Below are 27,958 nucleotides of genomic sequence, written 5' to 3'. Positions count from 1 at the left end.
TTACATTATAATCAACTGATTAACCAAAAAAAAAAAATCATTTTTCCCACAGCAGTAGTATATTTATTGTGCTGAAATCAGGTAGCAGGGAAGGAGTAGCTCTGGGGAACCAGTACAGAAAGCTCACAAAGATTTACACATCTCTAGTCATTACACACTGAGCAGCAAAAACAAAAGTGTTGAATCCTCTTAGACCAAACTATTATATACGCGGCAAATTGTCTGTAATTCTCATGTCTGCATGCCTTGGGGGGAAAGAGTGTAATTTTAATGCACAATAAATATTTTCTGGTTTACAAAATATTCTGAAATACTCTGCACAAACAGCATTACATCCTGCACATGCAGTTTTGACATGTTAAAGATACTTATACTTAGAAATATTCATGCCTTTTTTTTTTTTTTTTGGTCACATTTTCTCGAACGATCCCTGTGCGATACCCACTAGCAATTTAACCTATGTAATAGGACAGGGTGCAAGTTCTTTCCTAGTGAATTTCCAGTTGTTTTTTTATATTACATGAAACACTTCCTTTGTAAACAGCAAATTTCATTTTCTGATTCTGGCTACTCTCACTTTCGTGTTCATCTTATGTCTTAGCAATTAACACTTTGTAACAATCAAGCACTGAATTTAATGATCTTTAGCACCAAGGAGTCAAGAATATTGCACCAAAATGGGTTTACACTTCATATCTAGTTACAGATAAGATCTTGCAACTTTGTCACAAGAAAAGTCACTCCAAAATTAAACACGTTAAAGGAGAAGGATAGTTTCACAGAGAAGCTTGCTGGACACTACTTGTAAAAAAACACAAAACAGTGTTAGTGAATTTGAAAGTTAATATTAAAATCTACATTAGAGGACTCCTTGATTTTTTAATTAAAATTTATTTAATTTTAACTGTTCTTTCCAACAGAAGAGGTAGGTATATTTCCACATATGAAAAATCGGTAACAGCCACAAATCAAAACAAGGAAAGCCTGATAAAAATCAACATACTCTCTTCTAACAGCACATAAATGTAACTATGATGTTACTAATAGAGACATGAGTTGTTTCATGTTCCAATCAGACAATAACCTTAATGTTTATCATATATATCTGGTAGTAACAGGAGTATTGAAAGGCTGCCTTTTCATCACAAAAATTGTTTCCCACAGTGATCTGTGCTGCAGGTCACGGTGACCTTTGAGTCGCCGGGCAGGATTTTACTGTAATTCTTATTTTCCCCAACACCATCATCATCAAGCCTCTGAGCGTCTACAGAGATCATCAGATTTTTAAAATTTAATTCCAACCAAGAGGGTATCTTCAGACTAGAGGTGGAGAGATTTGACCACTCCAGTCAGCAAATGAATTCAAACGTGCACGTTTTAAAGTAGCTGCATTTCCAGTTTGGGACCAGAAGAGGGAAGGTACCTGATCTTCATCAGTAGGTAAGTAGCAATTTAGCCAAAAAAAAAAGGCATAAAGACCATGTTTCTGTGATTATCAGTCTGAAGAATGAAGAGACATGAAAACTCTCATACATTGTACACATGAATATGAACAGGGAGAGGGGCCTCCAAAGTCACGTGATGATTGCTTTGGTCTGACAACATCAAGGCTAATAAAAAAAATGTTTAAAATAAAAACTTCATAAATAAAACATCTGGGTGTTGTATTTAACACTTTACTCAATCTAAAGGTCACTAATACATAGAGCACGTTTGTCTTTTTCTCCCTATCCCCAAACCCTCATTTGCTTCTGGTTTCCCTGAAATCGTATGTGAAGTGGGAGCTTCCTCGCTGTCGACACCAGGTAAGGCCCAGTTCACTTTACTCTCCTTTGGCCTTTCCATTTTTCTGCTTTCTTCCATCTTCTACCACTAGGTGGTTTTCTGATTTGTTCACACCGTTTGCTGAAATACCATTCGCAGCTGTTTTTCCAGTTTTGGCTTGCTTAGGCTCTTTGTACGTCCGAACATAGAAGTTAAGGAAGAGACATATGAAGCTGACTGCATAGGCAATGAGAGCCCAGTGCATCCATTTGGGGAAGGGGCAGTCGGTGTAAAGGGACAGCGCTGTGTGCCCAATGGTCACGTGGAACTGAATCTGAAAAACAAAACAGCGCAGGTACGTTTACTGTGGGCAGCAAGCAGCTCGTCACGACCTCAGCATCTTCTGTGCGGCTGAGCCAGGCCCATGCCGTCGCCCCACGGTCCAAGGCTTAAGAGTTCTCTGGTTCCTCCTTACTCAGGCTGCTGCTCAAATGACATGTCCTCAGCTAGGGCTTCCTGCTAAGACTCAAGTACCTCCACCCAGAGGGTACCTCCATCCCTTTAACCGAAGGGTTCTGTTTTGTGTGGGTTTTTTCGTTTCATAGGAATTGTGTCTTTTGCATCTGCTGACTTCTGGACTGTCCACCTCTCCACCCGTGTACAACCGAGAGTGGGGCTCTGCGTTGGTCTCCATGATTCCCGAGCCCTTGGCCTGGTGTCTGGGCTCAAGGAATTATTTTTTGCATAATGTTGAATAATTTTACCTCATGAGAGGGAATATCAGTGGCCTAAGAGAGTAAAGTAGTGGTACTATAGGCTCTTCAATTTTTGTTTTCCTCCCTTTTTTTTTTTTTTTTTTTTTGTGGTACGCGGGCCTCTCACTGCTGTGGCCTCTCCCGTTGCGGAGCACAGGCTCCGGACGCGCAGGCCCAGTGGCCATGGCTCACGGGCGCAGCCGCCCCGCAGCATGTGGGATCCTCCCAGACCGGGGCACGAACCCGTGTCCCCTGCATCGGCAGGCGGACTCTCAACCACTGCGCCACCAGGGAAGCCCTCCTCCCATATTTTTGACTGATTTCTTTCCACAGAGTTGTCAGCAAGCCGGTACATGTACTTCTAAAAATGAGCTTATCAAAGTGGTTCATTACTTGTTTCTTACAGAATAGCAGACAGGTAAATATGCATTTGAAGGGACACAAGTCTTTAAAGACTAAGATTTTTTGGTAAAATTTTGTAGATATTTGAAAATAAGTGTAAAAAGAGTGAATGGTTCTCAAGAGTTATGAATTCCATGGTATTAACAAGGGTTAGCTTTTTACAAGATTAACATACACGATTAACTGTTGTGAGAACTTCTCGCTTGGAAATACACTACCTTTCATGAAATTAACATCCTGTTTGGAAAGGGTAATTGTGGTTTCTCTTTAAAGGACAGCATTATCAATATTAATTACTATATTAAATATTAGTTTTAAAATTTATCCCATGTTAAGCCCCAAATTTCTATCAGACTAAAAAACTTTAAAAGTTTTCCATGGCAAAATCCAGATTTTAAGAACTTTTGATTTCACAATGGTTTTTAGGACGTGCATCACGGAAGAAGGGTGAGTGTGAGGGGCGGAATCGCTAAAGGACAGTCAGGTGCAGGCTCCAGCAAAGCAGAGATGGAGAGTTCACGTGAGTTTTGTCACCTCCTCATTTTCTTGGGACCATCTAATAATTACTGAGAGAAACGAATTACACAAACTATATAAATGGCTTATACAAAAACTGGAGGAAGCTTCCTGTAGCACTTTACTTACAGATGAATCCTGCACACCCAGCATTTCCCAAAGGTTGTGCTTCCTGTTTGGTTAGCCTATTGTTTAGAAACTTAAAGCAGAGATGAATAATCTTTCCAAATGTGATTCCACTGTACACTGATAAAACTGTGTACGTGCTATGATTAAAGCAAATTATAATAAATTCCAAGGCTTAAGAATAGCTACCAGGTTGGTTTTGGATTTCCAGTTTGGTTACTGGGCTAGTGCTTGGCTTGGAAGGTTGCACGGATGCACCCAGACGCTACAAGAAGTCCTACTGGGGGTAGGTGCTGAGAACTGCCTGCTCTGAAGACTAGCATTTGAGAATACCGAGTTCTGCTCGCTAATGAGTGTGTGTCGGGGAATTAAGAGTTCTCTGGTCCTCCTTCCTTTGCTTAAATTTAATTAATTTTTAATTTTTTGGCCGTGCCATGAGGCATGCAGGATCTTAGTTCCCCAACCAGGGATGGAACTCATGCCCCCTGTGGTGGAAGCTGCTGGACCGCCAGGGAAGTCCCCCTTCGTCCCTTCCTTTACCCCACCCCTTCCTTGGCTCTGTGCCTTTCCTACAACTTTCATATTCTAAACGTATGGGATCTGTTCACAAGGATGGAAAAATGTAATAGACAACAAAATTTACATAAGGGCAGGATGAAGAGAGGCAGTAGTAACATTTTAAGTGAAAAAAAAAAAAAGCCTAAGAAAGAAGTTAGATTATTTTTCTAATCATAAATGAGTCTGTGTACTTTGTGGTGTGCTTAGGTCTTTACTCATCCATTTCACAAATATGTTTAAAGGATATTTCTCTTAGACAAGAGCTGAGTCTGGTCTTTTAAGGACATTTAAAAAACGAGTGGCCATGACCACTAGGTCTATGAACAGGTAGCTCAGAACCAAACAGCCTCAACTCCTATAGCTGGAGCACAGAGAAAGTCGGCTTGGTAACAGAAAATTGCTGAAAACGACTCAGTACTTTACAATTAATTAGACTCAAACATTCTCAGTGTTTCACCAGAAAAAACTTTAGAAGCATTTAACTCACCAGCTGCAGCATGGTCAGGTATCGTTTCCACCAAAGATACTTCTGAATCCATGGGCCAAAGGCGGTTAACCCGTAGTATAAGTACATAATCACATGGATGAAGGAATTCATCTGGGCTCCGAAAAATGCTTTAGAAAAACAGAGGTAATTAATTACAAGATACAGAAACCTGTATTAGGTGATAAACCATTTAGACATAAAATAAATGAATCTACATTATTTTCCAACATTTAATCTTGAGTACAGATGAGGAATAAAAGTTGTAAAATAGTTCTAATGGAAAAGCCTTCTCTTCAGATCATGCCAAGTATTTTTAAAGTTTAGAGTCAGGCTTTCACCATATAAATAAAAAAGGGTGTCCTTCAAATGCAAAGGACTTTCAAAGTGGCAAGTTTTCAAATGAGGGTACTCCAGTGGCTTAAGTAGGCCCCAATACAGAACTACTGCCAGTATTACTTTGCATTCTATTACTCTTGGGGAGAAAAAGTCATGGTACATATAATTGTTTAAGCAGATTTGTAAATGTTTCATTATTGCCTTTACATGTGCTGATATACATAGCTACAACAAAATAGTACTTATTTCTTAGTTTCCTAAATAGTTTTAAATGGAAGGTAGCAAGGTGAACTGTACTATTACATACTGACTTGTACCCTGGGTCCCCATCAGAGGAATGGTCTGTTTACAGCTCAATGATGTGAATCATCTCCAGTGTACAGGCATCTGAAAAGCTGGAGGCAGACCTTGGCCAAACCGTGAATTCAGATTCTCTTCAACACTGAGAAGGCTACACACAATTTCCTTTGAGTAAGAACCAACAGGTGCACTTGGGCCTGTCTGACAGCAGGAGTGGGCTTTGGGCTTGGAGAGGAGACAAAGCCTTCAGACTGAGAAGCTGTATCTTGGTATCCTCTGGATCAGAACCACTAGAACTGTTCCCTATCAAAATATAACTTGCTATGTTTGGGATTCGTTTATGCTTATCTCTGGGGTAAATCTGTAGGTGTGAAAGTAGTCACAGATAAAAAGCTAAAGCTTTGCTGTCTTCAAATTTCTTTAAAGTGAAATTAACACAGAAATAATTAACCATGAAGGTAAATTAAATTATAGACCAAGTCAAATTCTCACTACTTTCCATCTTCCACATTTACATAATTTACTGCCTGGGGATATGTTCCTGAAAATGCTCACCCTGTCCCCCTGCGACCCACTTAATTCCAATCCACCACAATGTAAACATTGTACAGTGATGATATACGTGAAGGAAGGAGACTTGGTTGTTTTTCTTCCTCAGGATAAAAAACACTGTGTCCAAATACTCAATTCCTTTAGAAATAAAGTACCACCACAGAGCAGCAGCTATCTGTAGAAAAAAAGGGAAAAAAGCATTTTACAAACACCAGAATGACACTATCACATGGTTTTCTACACATTCTAAGTCCTAAACAATCTTCACTGCACAAAATGTAGGAGGCACAGAATCATTTTTGTCTAAGTGGGTGTGAAACCTAGGCATCTATTCACAGGGAAAATAATGGGAAAGAAAGATTCCAAATCTATATCTACACAGTGCCAACAGTTCAGAGAAAATTTTCAGTCTGTTCCATAGCTGGATGTCACCAGTACCCAACTGCTGAATGCAGAGCTGTAAACACTTTCACATTGCTGTGATTTTCAACATGGTAGAGAAACTGAGATATTTACTTGGTAAAGGTATTTCACTTGTTCATGCCTAGCCTATATCATACCTCAGAGATGCTTGCAAGTGTGCTTGGGTATCAACTGGGCTCTGTGAGTGTCTTGTCTCTCTCTCTCTCACATATGTTAATATGCAACAAAATACTTAATCACAGTTTTTATTAGGCAGTAACGTCTTTAAAATGATAAATTGCAACAAACAAACACACACAACAAATATTTCTTAGGTCATAAATATAATCCTGCTTACATAAATAAGTCTTTTCTTTTCCTGGGCTCTAATTAAGACACCAGATGGTGCAGAAAGATTACATTACACGCTGAGATTAAAGATCCTAGGAGCCAGTGAGAGGTGACCTCTGTATGTATGTTTTAAAATATTTTCCAAGGATCCTACTAAAATAGTAACCTCAATTCATCTTCCTTATGTCAAGTATTTTCTATGACATGTGTCCTATGTACAAATACCAAAGGCAGCGGTACGTAACTGAAATCTGTTCGTACACCTCTGTGGGTCAGGGGTTTGGCAGATTCACTCACAGCCAGGCTTAGGTGTTTCAGAGCTGATAGAGACCTTCCTCATTTTATGCCTGCACCTGTTGGATGCCACGGGTTTTTGTTTGCCTGGGTTTGGCTTTTTGCTTTTGAAAAACAAAATGACAATTTTAAAGTGTAGGCAAGGAAGAAAGAGAAAGGCCAAAGAAAAATTAGTATTGTATTTACAAACTGAGAATTATTTACTGAATTTGCTTGAGTAATAATATTGTTGAAAATGATAAAGTTGTTTGAAAATAGGCTTGAAATAGGGAATTTCTCACAGCAACACTATAGTATTCACTATTATGTTAGTACTTTAAAGTATAACATTTTGGTGCAGCAAACTTTATCTAGAAGGGAAGAGATAATAATGTCTTATTTCTCCCCCCATCTGGGCCTCTAAATTAGCCACAACTCATGAATAGTAATAAATAATCCTTCTCTTTACTTTGTAAACTGAATAGCTACATCAAAGTGAAGAGATCCTTCTTGGCTACATAACAATGGATACAAAAATGAGTCTTTGGGTAAAACACTTATTCTGCCACATCTCATGTTAGAGAGGAGGAGAGAGCCAGGAAATTTTCAAATGCAATCTGCTGCCGCTCTGGTTCTTTCTCCTACTTGATTTCAGTTCTCACAATAGCTCAATTTTTTTTTTTTTAACATCTTTATTGGAGTATAATTGCTTTACAATGGTGTGCTAGTTTCTGCTTTATAACAAAGTGAATCAGCTATACATATACACATATCCCCATATCTCTTCCCTCTTGCGTCTCCCTCCCTCCCACCCCTCCAGGCGGTCACAAAGCACCGAGCTGATCTCCCTGTGCTACGCGGCTGCTTCCCACTAGCTATCTACCTTACGTTTGGTAGTGTATAGATGTCCATGCCTCTCTCTTGCTTTGTCCCAGCTTCCCCTTCCCCCTCCCCATATCCTCAAGTCCATTCTCAGTTTTTAAAGAACTGACCATTTATGAATGCCAGGATGGTAGGCTCACAATGACCAGAGTGGTATTTTTAAAACTTTATCCCCAAAATGTTAGCATGTTGTTTCGTCCAAGGGGTTTACCTAGGTTCACTCCTCAGAGAAAGCAAGCCCAGCGCTTTTCCCTTTCCTTCCCCCGGCCTGAGCAAGACCAGAGTCAGCGCTCCACCCAGGGAGAGGCTCTCTAGCGAGGTTACCTTAGCCAACAAATCTGTATAAAGGGGCTCCTCTCATTCCCTCTCAGTTGCATCACGGGTCTTAGGTTCTTGTTAACCATTTGTTTACATGACTAGTGTCTGCCTCTCCCACCTTTGCTAGAATGTCAGCTCCACAAAGGCAGGGATCCTATCTGCCTTTCCACCTGGGTCCCCAGGGCCCCCTCACACTATCTGCATACAGCACATGTTCAATACACATTTGTTCAATGAATAAAACCAACATGACAACCAAAAGGGGTGATTTTTCTTTCATCGGTGCATTATGTCTCCTAATAGGGAAATGAAGACAGAGACATAAAATGGTAACTACGTGAAAGCAATCTGGTGCTGGGTCTTGATGAATACTGCTATTTATATTGTCCAACCCCAATGCTAAAGAGCTACTTTTTTCCAAGGGCAGCTACTACAAATTATATTAATACATAAATTACATGTAACATAAAACACACACATACATATAACATGTTATATATGCTATATAAATGTTTTATGTATATGTAATGTTTAATATGAACCATAGCACACAAGAGGAGTTCAATAAATAGTTAATAAAATAAGATAATTTACTGATGCAGGTGACTGCAAAGTACAATATGATAACACTATATTACTAGTCTACTTTTCTGCAAAGATGATAAAAACTGAGTTTATACCTAAACAAGTTGTGCTGTGCTTAATTTACTAAACAGTACATAGTTTATGATGTTCGTTTTCCTCAGGCTTTCTTAACAAATGAATTCAGCTTTCTTTAAGAGTTTCTATTCTTGACCGAAAAACAAAACTCTAAAACATCATCTTTATACTATACATGGAACTTCTTTTTTTATTTTTTTGAGTACTGCGTTTTAGTAATCCAACACACCTTCACTCTCACATCACCAAATGAGAGAAGATACTGGAGGGATGAAAACAGATTTTCAATTATGTACTTAAAAAAAAAAAGCATAGCTTTGTTGACTCGAAACAATCCAGTACACTTTTACCACTATACTGAGGAATGTTTTTCACAGACTAGGGACTACAATATTAAACCAACTTCTACTGATTAACAGTGTTTTTAAGGTACTTACCCTGACTTCGTGAACGTTATCCGAATAATCCACACTCTGGCAAATATAGCTATATCCTGCATTATATGATCCCATGAATAGCTGGAAAAAGGGAAGAATATTTGGAGTAAAGTTTCAGTAGATACAGCATGTATAAGCACTACCTACAATATGCAAACTTGCAAAATATTTTTAAAAGCAATACGGTCTTAAAATTTTTCAATGCATTAAACATTTAATATGTTGGAATTTCTAAAATTTACTGTCAATTTATTTTAAAATTGAAATCTAAATTTAAAATGACATGTGACATGTGGACTGAGACAGAGACTCTCTACCTCATAATATTGAGAAACTGTGATTCCTCATATGCAGCAAGAGTTGCACGGATTTCTAGTCTTGAACCAGAGTGGGTTGCATCTAACAAATTGGGTAAAGTATCCAAAGAAGTTAAAGTTTTTTATGAAGTTGAGCTTCTGTAGGCTAAGTTGTCAATTAAAGAAAGGTTTTTTAAAAGGAGCATACTTGGGCTTCCCTGGTGGCGCAGGTTGAGAGTCCGCCTGCCGATGCAGGGGACACGAGTTCGTGCCCTGGTCCGGGAGAATCCCGCATGCCGCGGAGCGGCTGGGCCCATGAGCCATGGCCGCTGAGCCTGCGCGTCCGGAGCCTGTGCTCCGCAACAGGAGAGGCCACAACAGTGAGAGGCCCGCTTACCGCAAAAAAAAAAAAAGGAGCATACTGTTCTTTTCCCTAGCATCACCAGTCCAGTACTCTGGGTTCATACAGAACATTAATGAGGAGTCTCGTGGAAAACAAATTCCTTTCACTCTTACAACTTAAGAAATGGCTGTGCCAATCCAGCCTTTAGGATTTTCTTTCAAAATGCCATGGAGGATTTGCTGCTGCCCAGAAAGGTGGGCAGTGGTTAGTAGCAACAGCTGTATAACAGTTAACTCACTTCAGTTCCAACATAAAATACAATTACACTATGTAATAGGATTTAAACTTGAGATCGGTATTCTGCATCTGCATATTTTCATCAGTTACCAAACCTGAAACTGCTGAATAAGAATTATAAACATATAGCTACAACTATTTACTGAGCGCTTAATATGTTCCAAACACTATGTAAAAATTATCTCACTTATCTCTGATACCCTAGAAGTTAGGTATTATGCCCATCTTACAGATGGGGAAAATGAATCTCAAAAAAGTTAAATAACTTCCAGTGTCAGAAAAGCTAGTAAGGGTTATTTTAGAATCCAGTCTGTCTGCTTCAAAATCCCACTTTAAACAACTGTCTTACACTTTACATATGTTTCATATTTTTGTTATCCAAAAATGAAAACTGTCAATAACATAAAATTTACTCTTAGAGTAGCTAACATTTATCTTAGGGCACAACATTACAATGATAGTTTTACACTTTCTCCTTTTTTAATTTGCAATAGACTTGGGGAATTATAAAGTGAACTTTAGTAAACCTACCTCTCTAAAGATAAAAAGGTTAAGCAAAACCATCCCGAAATTATAGATAATGAGCGCTAAACGCATCTGGAAAGGTTCTCGGTCCTTCATCCATTTTGGACCCAGCCACACGAACAGGAGGTAAAGGGTACTTATACAAAGCGTAGGCAACGGGGACTGCATCAGAGGCCAATTTTCCACGCGTTTATCTACAGAGAGAACATAAAATTCCTTATACAATAAATGTTCTATAAAATGAACTTATTAGGAAGCATAATGTTTCAACTTAGTTTTCCTAATTTGACCAAATACAGATTCTTAGAGGTCCAACAAAAATACATGACGTAAAAACCAAAGAAACAAGACCAATTCCTGGGAGTACCTTTTGAAAATGAAGTTTCATTACATAAGGCACACGTTATATGTTGTACAGAGAACCTCAAGAACAGAGAGAAGAAACAAAGCTCATTGAAAATTCAGAAGAGGCTTGGGATGAAAAGTTAATCAAAGGTTTTATAGACAGAAAATAAATACTTTAAGGAGAAACCTGACTTTCATATTAAACATCTGAAATGTACTAGCACAGTTTGGAAGCTGCTCCATCCTATGCCGAAAGCAGGAAAAACTTAGTAAAATGAAGAGGTCTGGAGCATGGAAGCTGTGCCCCGGAATATTTCTGGATATTGAAGACAAGAGTACAGTTATATGTGTATTAAGTTGAGGATTAAGTTAGAGATCATTACATTTCTATAACTTAAACAGCAACCACATATTCAAGACATTTTTTTTTCCTTGAGAACATGAGTCTACCTTTTTTCCCATGAATATAACCAACTTAAGTACTTTTCTCTAAAGCTATAAATCATTTACCTTGCATATGTGTGTGTGTATATATATATAATGTAACATATTATTTCATTTAAAATGAATCAACTGTTTTTAAATTCAAATATGCAACCCTGCATCAAATTTATAATAGAATCTTGCCACAAATAAAACATTTCTAAGAGAAGCATGATGATGAAATATGAGGTTGACAAAAATTTACATTACAAAAGGACACTGAAGTTAATTTTTATATTTCTAAAAGCTAAACAGCATTTTAAAGGTTGTGAATCTAATGTCTAGCTTATTCTTGGTAATGCAAAACACTTCTATGTTCTATTTTAAGGAAAATAATATATTTTTTTAAGTAAAAAAAAAAATTTATCTTTCAGCCAGTTCGTAAAACCTAGACTAAATGAATTTAACGTAATTGCTCATTACAATGTCCCCCTATTTAAACTGTCAGTTTTACTAAAACTATATATGCAAAATAGCTCTGGGTAAGTTAACTGTCTTTCAAAATACTTTACCTAAAAATAAATTAGTCTGTTTCTATATGCTGTCAACAGAAAATAAGATACAAGACATGAAACACAAATACAAAAATATTTAATCACATAGCTTCTCAAGTTGGGGCGTGACACAATAACCATGGTTTCTATAAAATAAGAGTTGTTAGAAGGGTGGGATAGTGACTTGAAAGAAAACAACAACAACAAAAACCCAGAAAAACTGATTTTACTTTATCGTTTACAGAGGAGGCCTACTCTCTGTCTATTCATGGAAATTATGGTTCTGTCATTCAAATCAAAATATTCTAGAATTAAAAATAAACTAAAGTACTTAAAAGACAGGAGAGAGAGTAATCCTCTTACAAGGAGGGGGTGACTTAAAAGATGGGGGGCTGATTTTGTTGAAGGCACTGTGCGACCATGGTCTTACCAGTGATTGTTCCCTTTTCTTTACTGTTGTCATGTTATTCTTCTGTGACCATATCTTTCTACGCCAAAAGCCAACCTAAAACATGGGGTATTCATCGACTTAGATCTTTATTTTTCTATATTATAGAAAAAAAAAAAGAAACTAATACAAACCCCCTAAATCCTAAAGCTTGGCTGTACTTCAGGTCACTAGGGAAGGAGCTGCCAGGGAGCTCCACCTCCATCCACAAACTAGAGGGAGGGCAGATGCTGCTTTTCCCATGGATACAAAGAGCAAAAGGACTCTGTTATGAGAAAATCTATGTAACAGAGACAGGAAGATAAATCCACCTGTAAGGAGACTATAATTTCTGACATCATGGATTATGTCTTACTCTTTTTATTATTTTTTTTTTTTTGCGGTACGCGGGCCCCTCACTGCTGTGGCCTCTCCCGTTGTGGAGCACAGGCTCCGGACGCTCAGCCTCAGCGGCCACGGCTCACAGGCCCAGCCGCTCCGCGGCATGTGGGATCTTCCCGGACCGGGGCACGAACCCGTGTCCCTAGCATCGGCAGGTGGACTCTCAACCACTGCGCCACCAGGGAAGCCCTGTCTTACTCTTATACACACAGAATTCCTCTTGACTTCAAAGGCAGTTCTGAGCAGCAAGCAGGAAAAAACTAGGGAAATGGGGCCAAACTTTCCCCTAAATCAAGAATAAATAAATAAGCTCCTTCTTTCAGATGCACAGTGTGAGTAACTCACTCAACAGAGGTATTTTTTTTTGAATATTCTCAATGTTTTTCTTTTTTTTTTTTAACATCTTTATTGGGGTATAATTGCTTTACAATGGTGTGTTAGTTTCTGCTTTATAACAAAGTGAATCAGCTATACATATACATATATCCCCATATCTCTTCCCTCTTGCGTCTCCCTCCCTCCCACCCTCCCTATCCCACCCCTCCAGGCGGTCACAAAGCACCGAGCTGATCTCCCTGTGCTACGCGGCTGCTTCCCACTAGCTATCTACCTTACGTTTTCAACGGAGGTATTTAAAGAGACACAAGTAAGAAGCTGAAGGTCTGATGAGATGAAGCACTGACAGAGGCCAAGAGAAGGGTACAGAGGTGGAGGGCAGCAGACAAGGAGCAGCAGACGTATCCGAAAAGGCACAGGAGGCTCCATCAGTAAACAGCCGGGCTGAGTTTCAACGCCAGCTCCGCAGCTGTGGGTAGGACCTTAAGGGCATAATCGGTCCTCATCTCCTGACGGAGAGATGAAGGGGAACTAGATTAGTGCTTCTCCAACTTTAATGAGGAGAAGAATTACCTGGCGGCACAGTTACAGTGCAGGTTCTGACTCAGCAGCTCAGGGTACAGCCCATTTTTAGGAAGATTTTGCATTTTCTAGGATTTTCCAACTGACTCTACGCCAAGAGCGTCATGGACCGTCCTTGAGAATCAGAAAACTAGGGGATCCATTGGGATTTTTTTTTTAAACTTTTGAAAATTGTTACTTTTTAAAATAACAATTAGGAGGAAGAATGGAATTGAAGGTAAGGAAAACTGGATCAAGAAAATAGGCAGTTTCCGCTGGCCAGGGGACCCACCTCTCACGGCCAGAGTCCCTGCACGTGTGTTCCCTTACAGGGCATCACACGGTCCTGTAAACTTCCTTAAAATGCCATCTCCCTCAAGGCAGGGCTGGGTATCTCGCTCTTGTATTACCAGGCCTGCTGAGGCGCCTGAACATTTATTTGATGAATAAATGAGGAGTAGATCTTTTTTTTTTTCATATTACTCCCTTATTGTCTATCCCTTCAGTGAAACCCAACAGTACAGTTACTGATAGTCGAGGTTTCTTCAGAGCCCAGCAGCCCTTTCCCACAGCTCTTCCCAAACCTCCTCCACGCCAGCTCACAGCTTTAACCTGAAGTCAGTCAACACCACCCCCTCCCAGTACTGAGAGCATGTGTGCTCCACGGGGCTCAATGTCTTTACCACATTGCCTTCTCCAGGGAAAAAACACAACACCCAACAGTGCAGGTCATGCCTTCACTTGACAAACACTTAACAGAGCCCTATGTCCAGCCTATAAAAGGCGACATTTCACACCATATCCACCTCACATTAGCCCTCCAGTTCACAAGGGTCAGAGAACTCTCAAAACTTCTACCCCCAATGATTATCACAGAAGTTGTAGTCATCGTCAGCAACGTGAGTCACAGTACAATAGCAACCTCCACTCTGTGATAACATTTGCATGAAATTTCTCCATGTCTTTGCAGTTATGTGTCTTTCTGAATTTGTGTGCATTAATATTTCTATCTGACAAGATAGCCTACACTTCTTTTACATGTTCCCTTTTCCACGAAAAAGAAGGACTGAGTAGGTCACAACAGTATCAAATGATGATATGAAAATTCACCATTACTAAACAGTCCCCCAAGCCCCGAACCAAAAACAAGTGATGGCAGATTAGGACAGTAAAGAAAAACCACGAGTACCGAAGCTTTACCTATTTTATATTAATAATGAACTATTTTATGTAAAATAATGAATTATCCAGCTTCTCATTAACACAAATGTTTAAATGACATTTTTTATACGTTGCCTTTCTTCTAAGAAAGATGTGTGCACTTGCTTACTTTTTTCTTTTGGCTTTTTTCCAGTTTTATTGAGAAACAACTGACATACATCACTGTATAAGCTTAAGGCGTAGAGCATGCTGGTTTGATTCACACAGACTGTGACATGATGACCACAATAGGTTCAGCTGACATCCGTCTTCTCATATAGAGAAAATAAAAAGAAAAGAAAGAAGAGAAAAAGGAAAACATTTTTCCTCCTCGTGATGAGAACTCTTGGATTTACTCTAACAACCTTCCTATACACCACGCGGTCATGTTAGCTACAGTCCTCACGTCGTACACTGAACCCCTAGTGCTTATCTCATAACCAGAAGTCTATCCCTTTTGACCACCCTTCCTCCAATGCCCCGTCCCATCACCTTCCACCTCTGGTAACCATAAGTCTGACCTCTCCTCCTGAGTTTGGTGTTTATTTTTTTTAATAACCTTTTGAAGGTAAATTAAATCCTCTATTCATTTGAGTTACACGGAATCCAAATGTAGATTAGGCATATTAGAGTAAAAGAAGATATATTTCTGGTACACTGTCAATACCCTAATCCTACACAGTTATGGGTGGGATTCCATACCATGAATTTATTAGGGGAAAAAAAAAGAAAACTTCTGCTGAAACCCTATCCCTCCCGCCACCACTGAAGTCAAATTTTGTCATCAAGGAATACCGAGATTCAAATGGGTTTCACGTAACACTCTTGGGAATTCTCTCTTTGAAAAACTCTTCTTTTTGGTGGGGGTGTGGGGGAATCAATATGGTAGAAATACAAATTGGACTCCAGTCGATCTGTTTGCCAAATTGTCTTCTCTCTGTATTTCATATTATTAATATGTTTATCAACAGGTCTATGCCTTCGTATCTTGATGATTTTGCTCTTATTTTTGAGCCTACTTAGTAACAATTTTAAGCCTTTCATGTTGCATGGAAGCCTTGATCTAAATCAGATGTGTAGAATTTTAGATTTAGAAATGACCCCTTTGTCTCAAAAATGAGATGCAGAGAGGCCAAGAGACTTGCTGGAGAAGGTGGAGCAAAAAGCCTCCTGTGGCCCAACAGCTCCTCCAGGACCACTCAGTCACCATGCCCACTCATTCTAAGGGAGAAATGCTCCCATCAATTTCTTCCTAAATTACAGGTTTAAAGAAAATTTTCCAATAGAATTGTGCCTGTCAATCATGTTCCTTCAGGAGAAAGAAAACAAGAGGGACCTACAAAAGTCCTCTTAGCGGAAAGAAGGACAAGAGATAAACAAACCAAGGCGCACGTTTTCACGGGTGGTGCATCTGGCAGACCTGGTCCAGGATCGTGATGCTTTGGGAGACGTGACACTAAATGCTGGGGAAGGACCGAGGATGCCTGGCCTGAACAAAGGAGGCCTCATCAAATACTAAAGAGCTATCAGACTTGTGCTCTATTGCCAGAGGGCCAGTGAGAAGAGCTTTAGGGAAATAAATTACACCTAAGTTCAGAAAATTTCTAACCATGGGGTCTCTTCTTCTGTAAGTAGAAAAGCTGTCTCCCTTGGTAATGAGTTCCCTCTCTGAGTTTTAAAGTTAAGCAAACCTAAAGCTAAATATTATAGCAAATCAAGTTTAGGAAAAAGAAACTTTATTTCAATAGTAAGAATTACTAAGACACATTACCTTAACCGTCCAGACCCTTAAGAGTTAACTTCTTTCTCAGGAAAGAGTTTCCACTTAGAACATTTTGACTGTTTCATAAAGCTCATGCCCAGTGGGACTGATTTATTTACAAACATTAGTCTGGACAGCGATGACACAATTTTATCCATGTTAAAAGGCCATGGAATGGTTACACAGCCGTATGCGTTTGTCAGAACTCACGAACTGATCCTCGGAAAGAGTTCATTTAATCATGTATAAATTTACACCTTTATTTTAAAAATGGGAGGAAAAATGGTCCATCTGAAGTGGGGCTTCCCTTGAACACCCTCCACCAAGAGTCTTTTATTCCTTACCTGATTTATATCTTAAAATCATCCAGCATGGTATACAGAACAGCTTTTCAAGTCAGGCCCTCCATCCTTTTTGAGCTAAGTGATTTGCAACAGGTTATTTGGCCCCTGACCTCTCAGAATTCGCCAGCTATTGGAGGAGACAGACATGAAAAATCAATTGCTTTGCAGGACGATGACAGCAATGTCAGAGGCCAGTCTGAGAACAGTGGCAGGGCAGGAGAGAGGCGACGAGGGCAACTTCCAGAGCTGACATCTGAACTGCTCCTTGAAGAAAAGAGGAGGGGCTTGCCAAGCAGACAGGGAGGGCGGAAGGCTTTCTTGCAGAGAGAACCGTATGTATAAAGAGCCCCAAATAAAGAGATAAGGCACTTATGTTGTAAACTAAGCAGGCCTGAGGTAGAGCATATGTTCAAGCAAAGATGGCAGGAAATGACTAGAGATTTACAGGTCAGATCAGACCTGGGAGAGTCTCACAAACTATGCTGAAGACGCTGGAACTTATCCTGTAGATAAAGGGGAGATGCTTCATTGGTTAGAAACAGGAGACCACATTCGGCTTTTAGCAGATCATGACCGAGGCAGTGGGAGATGGACTGAAGGGGAAAGGCAGGGAAACCAGCTGGATCAGTGGTTCTCAGGTATCTGTCTGTTGCTAGGCTGCCCGCAGAAGGATCATCTGCTTGTTAAAAATACAGATTCCTAGGCTCCACCCCAGTATCTACTGTTCCCCTGGTGATGCTGACGGGCAGCCAGCCTTGGAGACCACTATAATGCAAGAAATGAGGGAAACCTGGATTCGGGGGCTGCACTGGTGATGGAAAAGATAGGCAGATATTAAAGTCACGGGGGCACAATCTACAGACGTGGTGGCTGACATGGACGTGAGAGGTGAGAGTGAAAGAAAAGTTCAGGATTACCCCCAGATTTCTGACCTGCCTGGTGGCACAGATGGTAAAGTCATGGATCCAGGACAGAGCATAAAGGAAGAGGAACAGATCTGGAAGGAGATGATAAGGTGCATTTTTTAAAATTTATTTACTTATTTGGGGCTGCACTGGGTTTTCGTTGCTGCGCGCGGGCTTTTCTCTAGTTGCGGCGAGCGGGGGCTACTCTTCATTGCGGTGCACAGACTTCTCATTTCTCATTGCAGTGGCTTCTCTTGTTGTGGAGCACGGGCTCTAGGCGTGTGGGCTTCAGTAGTTGTGACATGCGGGCTCAGTAGTTGTGGCTCGCGGGCTGTAGAGCGCAGGCTCAGTGGTTGCGGCGCATGGGTTTAGTTGCTCTGCGGCATGTGGGATCTTCCCGGACCAGGGCTCGAACCCATGTCCCCTGCATTGGCAGGCGGATTCTTAACCACTGCGCCACCAGGGAAGTCCGATCAGGTGCATTTTTAAACAGCTTGTGTTTGAAGCACTCATGGGACACCTAGGTGGAGGCATCCAGTAGGCTCTGGAACTGCAGATGACTGCCAGGGCTGCAGACGCACAAGAGAGTCACCGGCAGTGAGAACCCCAGCAGAAGTTCAGGTCACAAGGGAAAGAGCGCATAGAATGAGAGAATAAAAGGAACAAAGATTGAACCCTGGGAGACACTTAAGGGAAGAGTGGGATCCGTGGCTGCGAAGCAACCAGAGAGGAAGGAAAAGAGAAAATGATGTTGTGAGGACCAAGAGAGTAAGGTGTTTTGAAAGCGATGGGGTGGGCGACAGACGCTATGGATGGAGAGTCAACTGTTCTCCCCTCTTCTTTTTAATGAGGAAATAATAACCATCTCACAGGGTTGATGGGCGATGGTTAAATGGGAGAGCTCCCAGCACACGTGGACACCGCAAAGTCCTTCCTTCCGCTGCATCCCGTTCCCTCTGCACCCATGCCTCCACGCAGGTGTGTCCTACGTCAGGGATCATCTGAGCCCCTCCTGCTAAGAGTCAAGCCCTTCGATGTCTTCCAGGCCTTTTCTTCCTGACCTAGAGGAGTTCCCTAGGTTCTGGATATGGGCATTCAAGTCAGACTAGCAGCCTGACAACCCCAGCTTCCTCATTTAGCAGCTGAATAAGCCTCAGCAAGTTACCTAGTCTCTCTGGCCTTACAGGTGATGACAGGGTTGTTGGGAGGAATAAGACACTGCGTGTATAGTGTCTGACACAGAATAAGAGCTCAATACGTGTCAGCACTGTCATTATTACTGACAATAATCAAACCACTAAATCCTCCTCTGTCCCAAGAGGAGTTAAACCAAATTAAAGAAAAATTACCATCAGTAATTTTTATGTTCTATAGAAAACAAATATAAAGATTAAGTTTAGACTATCTAAGCCATTGTTTTAGGAGTTATTACAAGGATTCAATAAAATGGCCTTAAGAGAACATGTAGTCTCAAACCTTCTAATTGTACAGGTAGAAAATATGAGCCCCAAAGAATCAGGAATAATTTGCCCAAGACCATGTAAAAATGTAATAATTTGCCCTTGGCCATGCCCAAGACCATGAAACCACCTGCAGAATAATAAACTTATTCTCTAATGTTACTGTTATTATTTTTGACAAAATAGTTAACTCTGGGTTGTTCAAGGAATGTGTATATCATTAAATGGGTACAGAATTATAGCAACAAGCACAGTGCTCTGTCAAAACAGGTGCATAAATATCCGTATCCCTTTGTTTTTCTATTCCTTTAACTATTTCCTATGGAGCAGATAAGAGAAAGTGAAAAGGACTAAATATGTTTTTGTTTTTGTTTTGTTGTTTTCGGTACGCGGGCCTCTCACCGTTGTGGCCTCTCCCATTGCAGAGCACAGGCTCCGGACGCGCAGGCTCAGCGGCCACGGCTCACGGGCCCAGCCGCGGAGCGGCTGGGGCACGGGGCACGACCGGGGCACGAACCCGTGTCCCCTGCATCGGCAGGCAGACTCTCAACCACTGCGCCACCACGGAAGCCCAAAAGAGGACTAAATGTGAATCTGTTATTTTCACTACTTGGGCAGCACCAGTAACAGTCTTGCTGGGAAAGATTGGCATTGTTGCACAGAATGTGGTTTTTCAATTACTTATCAATATATGTTTGTTTGAAATTGCTTTACCTATTTAAAGAATTTTTTAAAGTTCCATCTATATCCAGAATTTAAGAGCCGGATGAGACCTTAGAGATTACCTAATTCAACTCAATTAAGAGATGAAAAAAGTTGAGTTGGAAAAGCAAAGGGACAGCTCCAAACTCTCACGGCTAATTAGCGGCAGATCTGGGGCTAAAGCCTTGGTCATCTAAACACAAGTCCAGGATCCTTTCCATCCCCTACACCAGGCTGCCCTCCTCACTCCCACACACGTCACAAGGCTTCCGCACAGACTATGAAGAGAGAGGAAGAATTACATCTTATTTTATATCTCTTGAAAGTATTTCGTGCTAAGTGATTTAATGGTTTGATTCCTTCATTAAATTTAGTCAACATCAACTGAATTTATGACTACCTTTAAAAATGATAAAGATCATTTTTAAAACTCTCTGTAATTTAGTGTAGCCCAAAACCTTATTAGTATTTAGCAACCAGAATATATCACTATTTGAAATTATACTGGATTAAGAGGGTTGTATCAAATCAACAAATGTATGGGCACTTCCTAGTGTTGGGGAGAAAAATACAAAGTGAAAAGATAAATAATAATGAAGGTTAAAACAGTACAAGACAACAGAGTCCCAGAAGGAACAGCACAAGGATGTACATGAGCAATTGTTTAGGATGATGGGATCAGATGCAGCAATGAGCTGCTCCGGGTACCACGACGGAGAAAGGCTCCGTGTGGGAGGGAGACTGAGCCGGGACGGTCTTGGTGACGGGCACGTGTGGCAGGAGCCAGGGGAAAGGGCAGTAAAGGCAAGGGCAGTGTGATAAGGGACGTCAAGGCAGACGTGCACACGTTTTACTCACGGGTGAGTTATCCAAGTTGGCTAGAGCTGCACGTCTGTGGGCAGGGAAGTGCTGACTGACCAAGTTAGAACGGAGAGCTGGAAACTGGTTTTGAAAGGCCATGTATTTCTTCCTCCCTTCTCTTTTCTAAAAGTCAAAACCCATATGATTTTTTAAATATATATTCTAATACATTCTCATTCTAAGGTAAAATAAAACAACAGCACCTTAATTGAAAAACGTACTAATAATGAAAAAGAAAAGAGCCATGTAGCACGAGAAAAGATAGATGCTTCTGTTACCCAACTCTTCTGTATGTGCTAATATATGTCTAATTCAAAATAATAAGTGACTCAATAAATGTAAAATAATACTTATGTTAATAATATTAAATCATTCACTAATGACATTATCATAGGACAAAAAAAATAAAACATCGAATTTTAAAAGGATGATCAACTTCTTTGTGGCACTTAAGATCACAAAAGCACTGCCTGATATAACTATCTATGTAATTCTTAAAACCTTGTTTCCCTAAGCCAAAGAATCTAACTGTATAAAACTGTGTCCTGGGGGCTTCCCTGGTGGCGCAGTGGTTGAGAGTCCGCCTGCCGATGCAGGGGACACGGGTTCGTACCCCGGTCCGGGAGGATCCCACATGCCGCGGAGCGGCTGGGCCCATGAGCCATGGCCACTAAGCCTGCGTGTCCGGAGCCTGGGCTCCGCAGCGGGAGAGGCCACAACAGTGAGAGGCCCGTGTACCGCTAAAAAAAAAAACAACAACAAAAAACTGTGTCCTGACACTAGTTTTAGAATTTGCACTGTTTTCCCCTTCTGGAATTCCATCTGTGATTGGATGCTTTGCTACATGCTGCTGGGGAATGGACAAGAGCATCAGACATTAGAATCCAGGAGTCTGCCACCAAAAACCACTGGTGAGGGAAAAAGTAACAAGAATCAAACAAACAAACAACCCTAAAATGGCAGGCACCTCCTAGAGGCTTCAGGGAGGTTATGAAGGAAGGATAAGACCAGGACCCCATTGAAAATGCTGCCTAAGGGAGATCCCACATTAGAAGATGGACACGTTCCACATATTTGTCTTTAATTAACTGCCTAGAACTTAGAATGTCTTTTCTCAAAGAAACATTGAGAATGGTAAGTGAGTTTCCAGGCTAGGCCAAACAAAAAATCTGTTTTAGATAATAACGTAGATAAAAAACTCTAACTGTGACAAATAACAAAACCAACGTAATTATAATAGACGATATTAAAGACCCGTGCTCCTCTGGGGCCCGGCAATCTGTGGGACAGACCCTACCTATCTGAGCTGAGTTAAACATCCCCTCCCATGGGCCCCCAGTTTCAGCACGCCAGGCTGACTCACTGGCCCTTAAACTCATTCCCAGTTTCCATGGGTTTTTAGTTTTGACACCCCTTTCCTTAGTCGACCTTTCAAATACTCTCCCCAACAGTACCCACATGAACTTCACGTGGTGAAACAGCTAAAATACTCTAAAGGCAGAGCCCGTACATTCCTCTCACGACTCAAGACTGCGGTGCAAGTAGAAGTGGAGATGAGGAGGGTAGAGAAGCAATCTCCTGACCTTCCCTAGGCCCCAACTAGGCCTGACTCTAACTCTGATCACACTGCCTTCAGACCATGATGCCAAGGAAGGTGGAATGGCCGTAAGCTGCATGGGGCGGTGACCGAGTGTCCTCATTCTCTCCCCGGAGCCCAGAACTGTGCCTGCACAGTGGCAGGTGATGAGGTAAGAAGGAAAGATTATACAAGCCTAGCTTCTGAATTTCATCATCATCCCACAGGAGTCCTCCCTCCTCCTGAACCACTCATCCCCTTCTCCCTTCTGCCCCTCCAAAGTGAGGGTAAGGCCAGCTAGACTGGCCTTTCATGCTCTAACTTCAACTCCCAAGTAGACACTCATTTTTCACCCAAGTATAGGGGGCCATATGTGTGAACAGAGAGCAGCGTCAAAGTCCCCCACCAAACACACATGCATGTACAAACATACTCCAAGAACAATGGCTGTTTAAAAACATGTGGTCAATGTACACAGTGCTGTATTTAAAATAGATAACCAACAAAGACCTACTGTATAGCACAGGGAACTCTGCTCAGCGTTATGTAACCTAAATGGGAAAATAATTGGAAAAAGAATAAATACATGTATATGTATAACTGAATCACTTTGCTGTACACCTGAAACTATCACAACGTTGTTAATCAACTATACTCCAACATAAAATAAAAAGTTTAAAATAATTTAAAAAAAAAACGTGGTCAAAAAGAAATATGGTAGTTCAAGAGACATCTGGCCTTATTGTGGGCATGCTGGCTACTAACTTTCTAGGATGTTTCTATGTTAATGTCAGTTATACAAAATGGTACTAATAAGTATTTATTAAAATAATAAATGCAACGGAAAATATAAGGTACAATTCGGGTACAAGTGGGTATTAATAAGTTGGGGGTATTAAGACTCATTGGTTTTCAAATTTTACATACAATTCTTCTTGAATGGATGTACACTTTGAGCCTAGGACCCCAGTCCTAATAATTTTAATGTACTCATAAAGTGAAAAAATAGAAGAAAAAAACACAATGACATCAGAGTACCTACTCTCATGCCACCAACGGGTATAAAAATGTCCTATACCAGTCTATAGTTTCCTATATGTTATAAAGCAAGACTCACTTGCTTGTTCAAAATATCTAAAAATATAATATAGAGAAGGGAAAATTTATTTTTGCTGTTTTTCTAAAAGTACAGCTCTTTCAAAGTTTTGACTCCAATGTATTAATGATGTAGTAAAAGTAATAACTTTCTATGTTTATACACTGTGGGACATATTCTGTATTTGCTAGATATGTGTCTCTGAAAAGCCCAATTTTTTTTTTTTTTTTTTTTGCGGTACGTGGGCCTCTCACTGTTGTGGCCTCTCCCGTTGCAGAGCACAGGCTCCGGACGCGCAGGCTCAGCGGCCATGGCTCACGGGCCCAGCTGCTCCACGGTATGTGGGATCTTCCCAGACCGGGGCACGAACCCGTGTCGCCTGCATCGGCAGGCGGACTCTCAACCACTCAGCCACCAGGAAAGCCCAAGCCCAATTTTTATACATTGCTTTGGACATATTTTATTAAATAACCACCATTTGGGAGACTTCCCTGGTGCTGCAGTGGTAAAGAATCCGCCTGTCAATGCAGGGGACATGGGTTTGAGCCCTGGTCCAGGAAGATCCCACATGCCACGGAGCAACTAAGCCTGTGTGCCACAACTACTGAGCCTGCGCTCTAGAGCCTGTGAGCCACAACTACTGAGCCCATGTGCCACAACTACTGAAGCCCGTGAGCCTAGAGCCCATGACCGGCAACAAGAGAAGCCACCAGCCCCCATTTACCGCAACTAGAGAAAGCCTGTGTGCAGCAACGAAGACCCAATGCAGCCAAAAATAAAAAAAGAAAAGATAAATAAATAAATTTATTTAAAAAAAACCACCATTTGATATAACAGCGCAAAATGGTATTTTTGCAGAAACTGCCCTAGGGCAAAAACCTTTGGGCTCATCAAATGTACTCTACAAATGTGTAACTATTCCTGTTCTGAAAGTCCAAAGTAGATAAGAGTTAGGCAGAAAACTTTACACTTAACTTTACACTTAGGCAGAAAGCTCAGTGGAGAGAAGTATTTAATGAACTGAAAAAACAGAAACAAAGAAGCACACAACTACAGTGTGGGATGAAAGCACTCAAGGGCACAGAGCCTTGCTCATTTCTTTCTCTCCCTGAATGATCTGCATTCTTTCACCATACTCATAGCTATTTCTCAACACCATCTTTCTCTCTGCCCACTTTTATCTTCCCCTCTGACTCATCGACTTCTTCTTCAGCCTCATCTCATAAGCTACTTTTCTACTTTGAAACTCCTTCACCCAGATTTTCATGAAACTATAGCAAGGAGATCCTCCTGGAATCAGAGTAGTGCAAATGAATCAAAGACCGGAGAGTGGGGCAGGCCTATTCTGCCTGAGTCTGAAATAGCCCTCTTACACAGCAGCAAAGTAGAACCCACTAAGCCTCTAAGTTGGCTAAGAAATACCATCTACCTACACTAGGTAGCTCATTACAGGAAGCAAGGAAGCAGTCTCAGGTTTCGTAAGTGGATAGCCAGAGCATGGGTGAATACCTTCCCTCTGATCTGCTAGTGAGAGGTCACTTCGTTCTAGTGGCTACTCTCACTACTCCGGCTTGGCCCTTAATATTATATTATTTGCCCTTCACAGGCTCGTGGACAGCTTTCACATGAGGCAAGTGCACAAAGCTTCCCGTTTCATTTGTGATTTTTTTTATACAAGCATCATTAGGAAGGAATTAACCATCACAGAAAGGCATATTCTACCTTTGCTGTCAGTTGCTCTGTGACTCCAGAGGTGGGAAAGCTCTGAGGTAGGAAGGGAAGACAGACAGGAATGAGAACTCCTGGGTGTGGCTGGCTATATGGAGATCTGAGGACCTTGACGAGGCCTCAACTCTGAAGCATGCAAAGTGCAATTATCTGCCAAAGAGCTTGCCTGACGTTCAGCTCTGTACAATTGTGTCGTGGGAAACCCTGATACAATGTTTAAATAACCAAAATCACAGAGATGAAGGGAAGGATACATCTTTCCCAGTTTTTGTAGGTATAGCAGCATAACCTCAGCATACACTACATAGAAGAGAGACTTAAAAAGGAACGACTCCATTAAAAAGTGCTTTTTAACCATTTGCAAGTGCAACAGCTAAATAAGTAGCTTATTTCTCAATGTCAAACTTGAGATCTTCTGAAAAAGAATACACTTTGCTAAAGAAGTTAAAGCCATATCAATGCCAAAGAATCATTTTGTCTCACACATAAATAATTCCAGCACACCTTTTTTTCCACGACATATGTCCCATGTATTGTACTGTGTTCATGCTGTAACCACTGTCCCATTGACTCTAACAACGAACACCAAACTATAGGAATATATTTCCATTCCTTGGGAAGGGAGGCACAGTCCTAACATGTAAGGTTAACCTCCTCCGCCGCTGGGATGCAGGGCAATACTGCAAAAGGACTGGAAATGGCAAAACATAAGATCATTTCTAAAATCCTGTTAGCTTAACTGTTTATTTCAAAAACTTGTAAATGCTTTAAACCCAAAAGTAACTTAAGTAAATGAAGAAAACAAATGGTAAAATATAAAAATAACGTATTAGCACAACTCTTCCCCTTAGAAAAGCTGCCTAGCTCAGCCAACTAACCATCCCTGTCAAACTGCAACACTGAAAGGGAAAAGTTTGCCAATTTAAGACAACTGTATACGTGTAGGCTTCTGGGACCACCTCTAGGTGCTGCTGTAGAGACCCCCTTTCCTAAAGATTCCCTACTTCTTTCCCGGTGTTTTAACCTTCCCCCTCCCCCTGACCGCACTGCACTGCGCAAAGCCATCACAGACAATCACTTCAAGCCTATCTGTTGTTGCAAAAGCCTCGGAAACTAACCTCCTCCAAGGTTCAAGGAGCCGAACAATGGCTTTTGACTTTTCATTCCAAATTATATTCTAGATGGACGAGCTAGACAAGAAACTATTAGCAGGTGTGTCAAAGCAACCAGGAGGCCAAAAAAAGCAAAAGGACAGCGACCACTGGGCCCTCTGCCCTCCCGAGCCATCTCACCGACGGAATATTGCTAAATGTTAAAAATGATCCCTGTGCAGAAGAGAAGTGTCAGAGCTCGTAAGACGTGGGACCACAGGGTGGGGCGGGCCTGCGCCGAGCTCTCAGCAGCACAGACTCCATCTGAAATGCCAGCTCCTGCATCCGAGAACCTGACGAGAGATGGTGGAAGCTCAGAGGAAAACCGGGCAAGCGTCGAGGGGAGGGGGAAGAATTAACGTTCGGATCAGATTAACCAGTGCCCTAGCGCGGTCTCCGCGCCCGGCACCTCCTCGGATCCGCAGCATCCCAACAGCCACAGGGGGCGGGGGCGCTGCCGGGCCGGGCGCTCCGAGGCCGGGGGCTGGTGTCTTCCGCGGGGCCAGGCGAGGATGGAGAGCTTTACCTGTGATGGACAAGGTCCAGCGGTAGAGCTCCACGGTGTCGTTGAGCGCCGTGGACACCACGTTCAGGACGCTGCCCGGCTCCGAGTCCAGGAGCCCCATCGCGGCGGTGAGCGGGCGCTGGCGTTGGGAGGAGGAAGCGGAGACCCCGCGGGAGGATCGACCTCCGAGGCGACGGCGGACCGAGCGAGCGGCAGCCGGCGACCCCTCTAACGGCGGCGGCCCAGCTGCGTCTTCTCCCCTTCGTCGGGGCGCCGCGGCGGCGACGAGCCGGGCGAAGGAGAAGGTACCGTCAAAGCTCCCGGGGGGAGGAGGAGGTGGTGGAGGTCCTGCCGTGAGTGCCCGGTGCTGCACCCGTCTGCCGCCACGCGCCGCCGCCGCTCCAATCTCCTCGGCCGGCGTCACGTGGCCGCGTGCGGGGAGGAGGGGCCGGCGCGCCCCTCCTCCCGCCCGCGCGCGGGGACTTTGCGCAGGGATACTGCGGCGGGGAGGGGCCTGCGGGAGCCGGGGCCGCGCAGGCGCTGGCCGTCGCGCATCACTCGTCCTCGCCCTCTACGCATGGTCTGGGTTGCGGGGCACCGCGGCCTCCCCTTGCCACCTCCCCCCGCGGGTCTCCCTGCTCCCCTTCCCCGCCTCCCTCTCCCATCGGGCCCCTGCGGAGGAGTATGACACCTTCCCACGCGTGACCTCGCATCCACCCTGGATGCGCCTTAGGAAACTGGACAGGGAAGAATGGGCGTTTTGTGGGGAAGGCTGAGGTAGGCGACGTGCTTTGGTCCTTACCTGTCATTCACTTCGATTTCCCTTGGGTTCTGTTTCCTTCACCTCCACCTGCACAGACTTGTCACCATGACAAGGGAGATACAGAAGTTATCCCTCTAAACTAGTAAAGGGATGTTTGTCTTCCCAGCTACAGTGATGGAGAATGGACTTTGGGGTCTAATCGTTAGCAAGTTAACAAATAATTTGAATGAATGCTTGTATGTGTTCCGTAGGCCCTTTTAATATACAGAGGTTAGTC

General features: G+C 42.2%; 1 protein-coding gene across 3 annotated transcripts; it reads right to left on the bottom strand.

Annotated features, from left to right (window-relative positions):
- Positions 1–34: 34 nt before the first annotated feature.
- ELOVL4 (ELOVL fatty acid elongase 4) lies at positions 35–27,349 on the bottom strand. 3 transcript variants are annotated; one of them, XM_067702722.1, is made up of 7 exons: positions 26,940–27,349; positions 16,935–17,061; positions 10,587–10,774; positions 9,120–9,200; positions 5,800–5,971; positions 4,609–4,736; positions 35–2,098 (listed from the first exon to the last, which is right to left on the bottom strand). In XM_067702722.1, the coding sequence occupies exons 2-7, from the start codon at positions 16,954–16,956 to the stop codon at positions 1,823–1,825; spliced, it is 867 nt and encodes a 288-aa protein (XP_067558823.1). In that variant the 5' UTR covers positions 16,957–17,061; positions 26,940–27,349; the 3' UTR covers positions 35–1,822. The 3 variants fall into 3 exon arrangements, with proteins under 3 accessions (XP_067558823.1, XP_067558820.1, XP_067558821.1); XM_067702719.1 differs by lacking the exon at positions 16,935–17,061; XM_067702720.1 differs by lacking the exons at positions 16,935–17,061; positions 26,940–27,349 and adding an exon at positions 14,959–15,096.
- Between the last annotated feature and the right edge of the window lie 609 nt (positions 27,350–27,958).

The sequence above is a fragment of the Pseudorca crassidens genome, chromosome 13 (assembly GCF_039906515.1).
Source record: "Pseudorca crassidens isolate mPseCra1 chromosome 13, mPseCra1.hap1, whole genome shotgun sequence".
In the NCBI taxonomy this organism is placed as follows: Eukaryota; Metazoa; Chordata; class Mammalia; order Artiodactyla; family Delphinidae; genus Pseudorca; species Pseudorca crassidens.
This window is presented reverse-complemented; position numbering and strand designations above follow the sequence as displayed.

Coding starts and splice junctions, on each gene's coding strand:
- ELOVL4 (XM_067702719.1), bottom strand. CDS start 27,039: ATGGGGCTCCTGGACTCGGAGCCGGGCAGCGTCCTGAACGTGGTGTCC. Junction 10,775..26,939: donor CTGGACCTTGTCCATCACAG/GTAAAGCTCTCC, acceptor TTCTCTCTGTAG/ATAAACGCGTGGAAAATTGG. Junction 9,201..10,586: donor ACCTTTTTATCTTTAGAGAG/GTAGGTTTACTA, acceptor CCCTTTTTCCAG/CTATTCATGGGATCATATAA.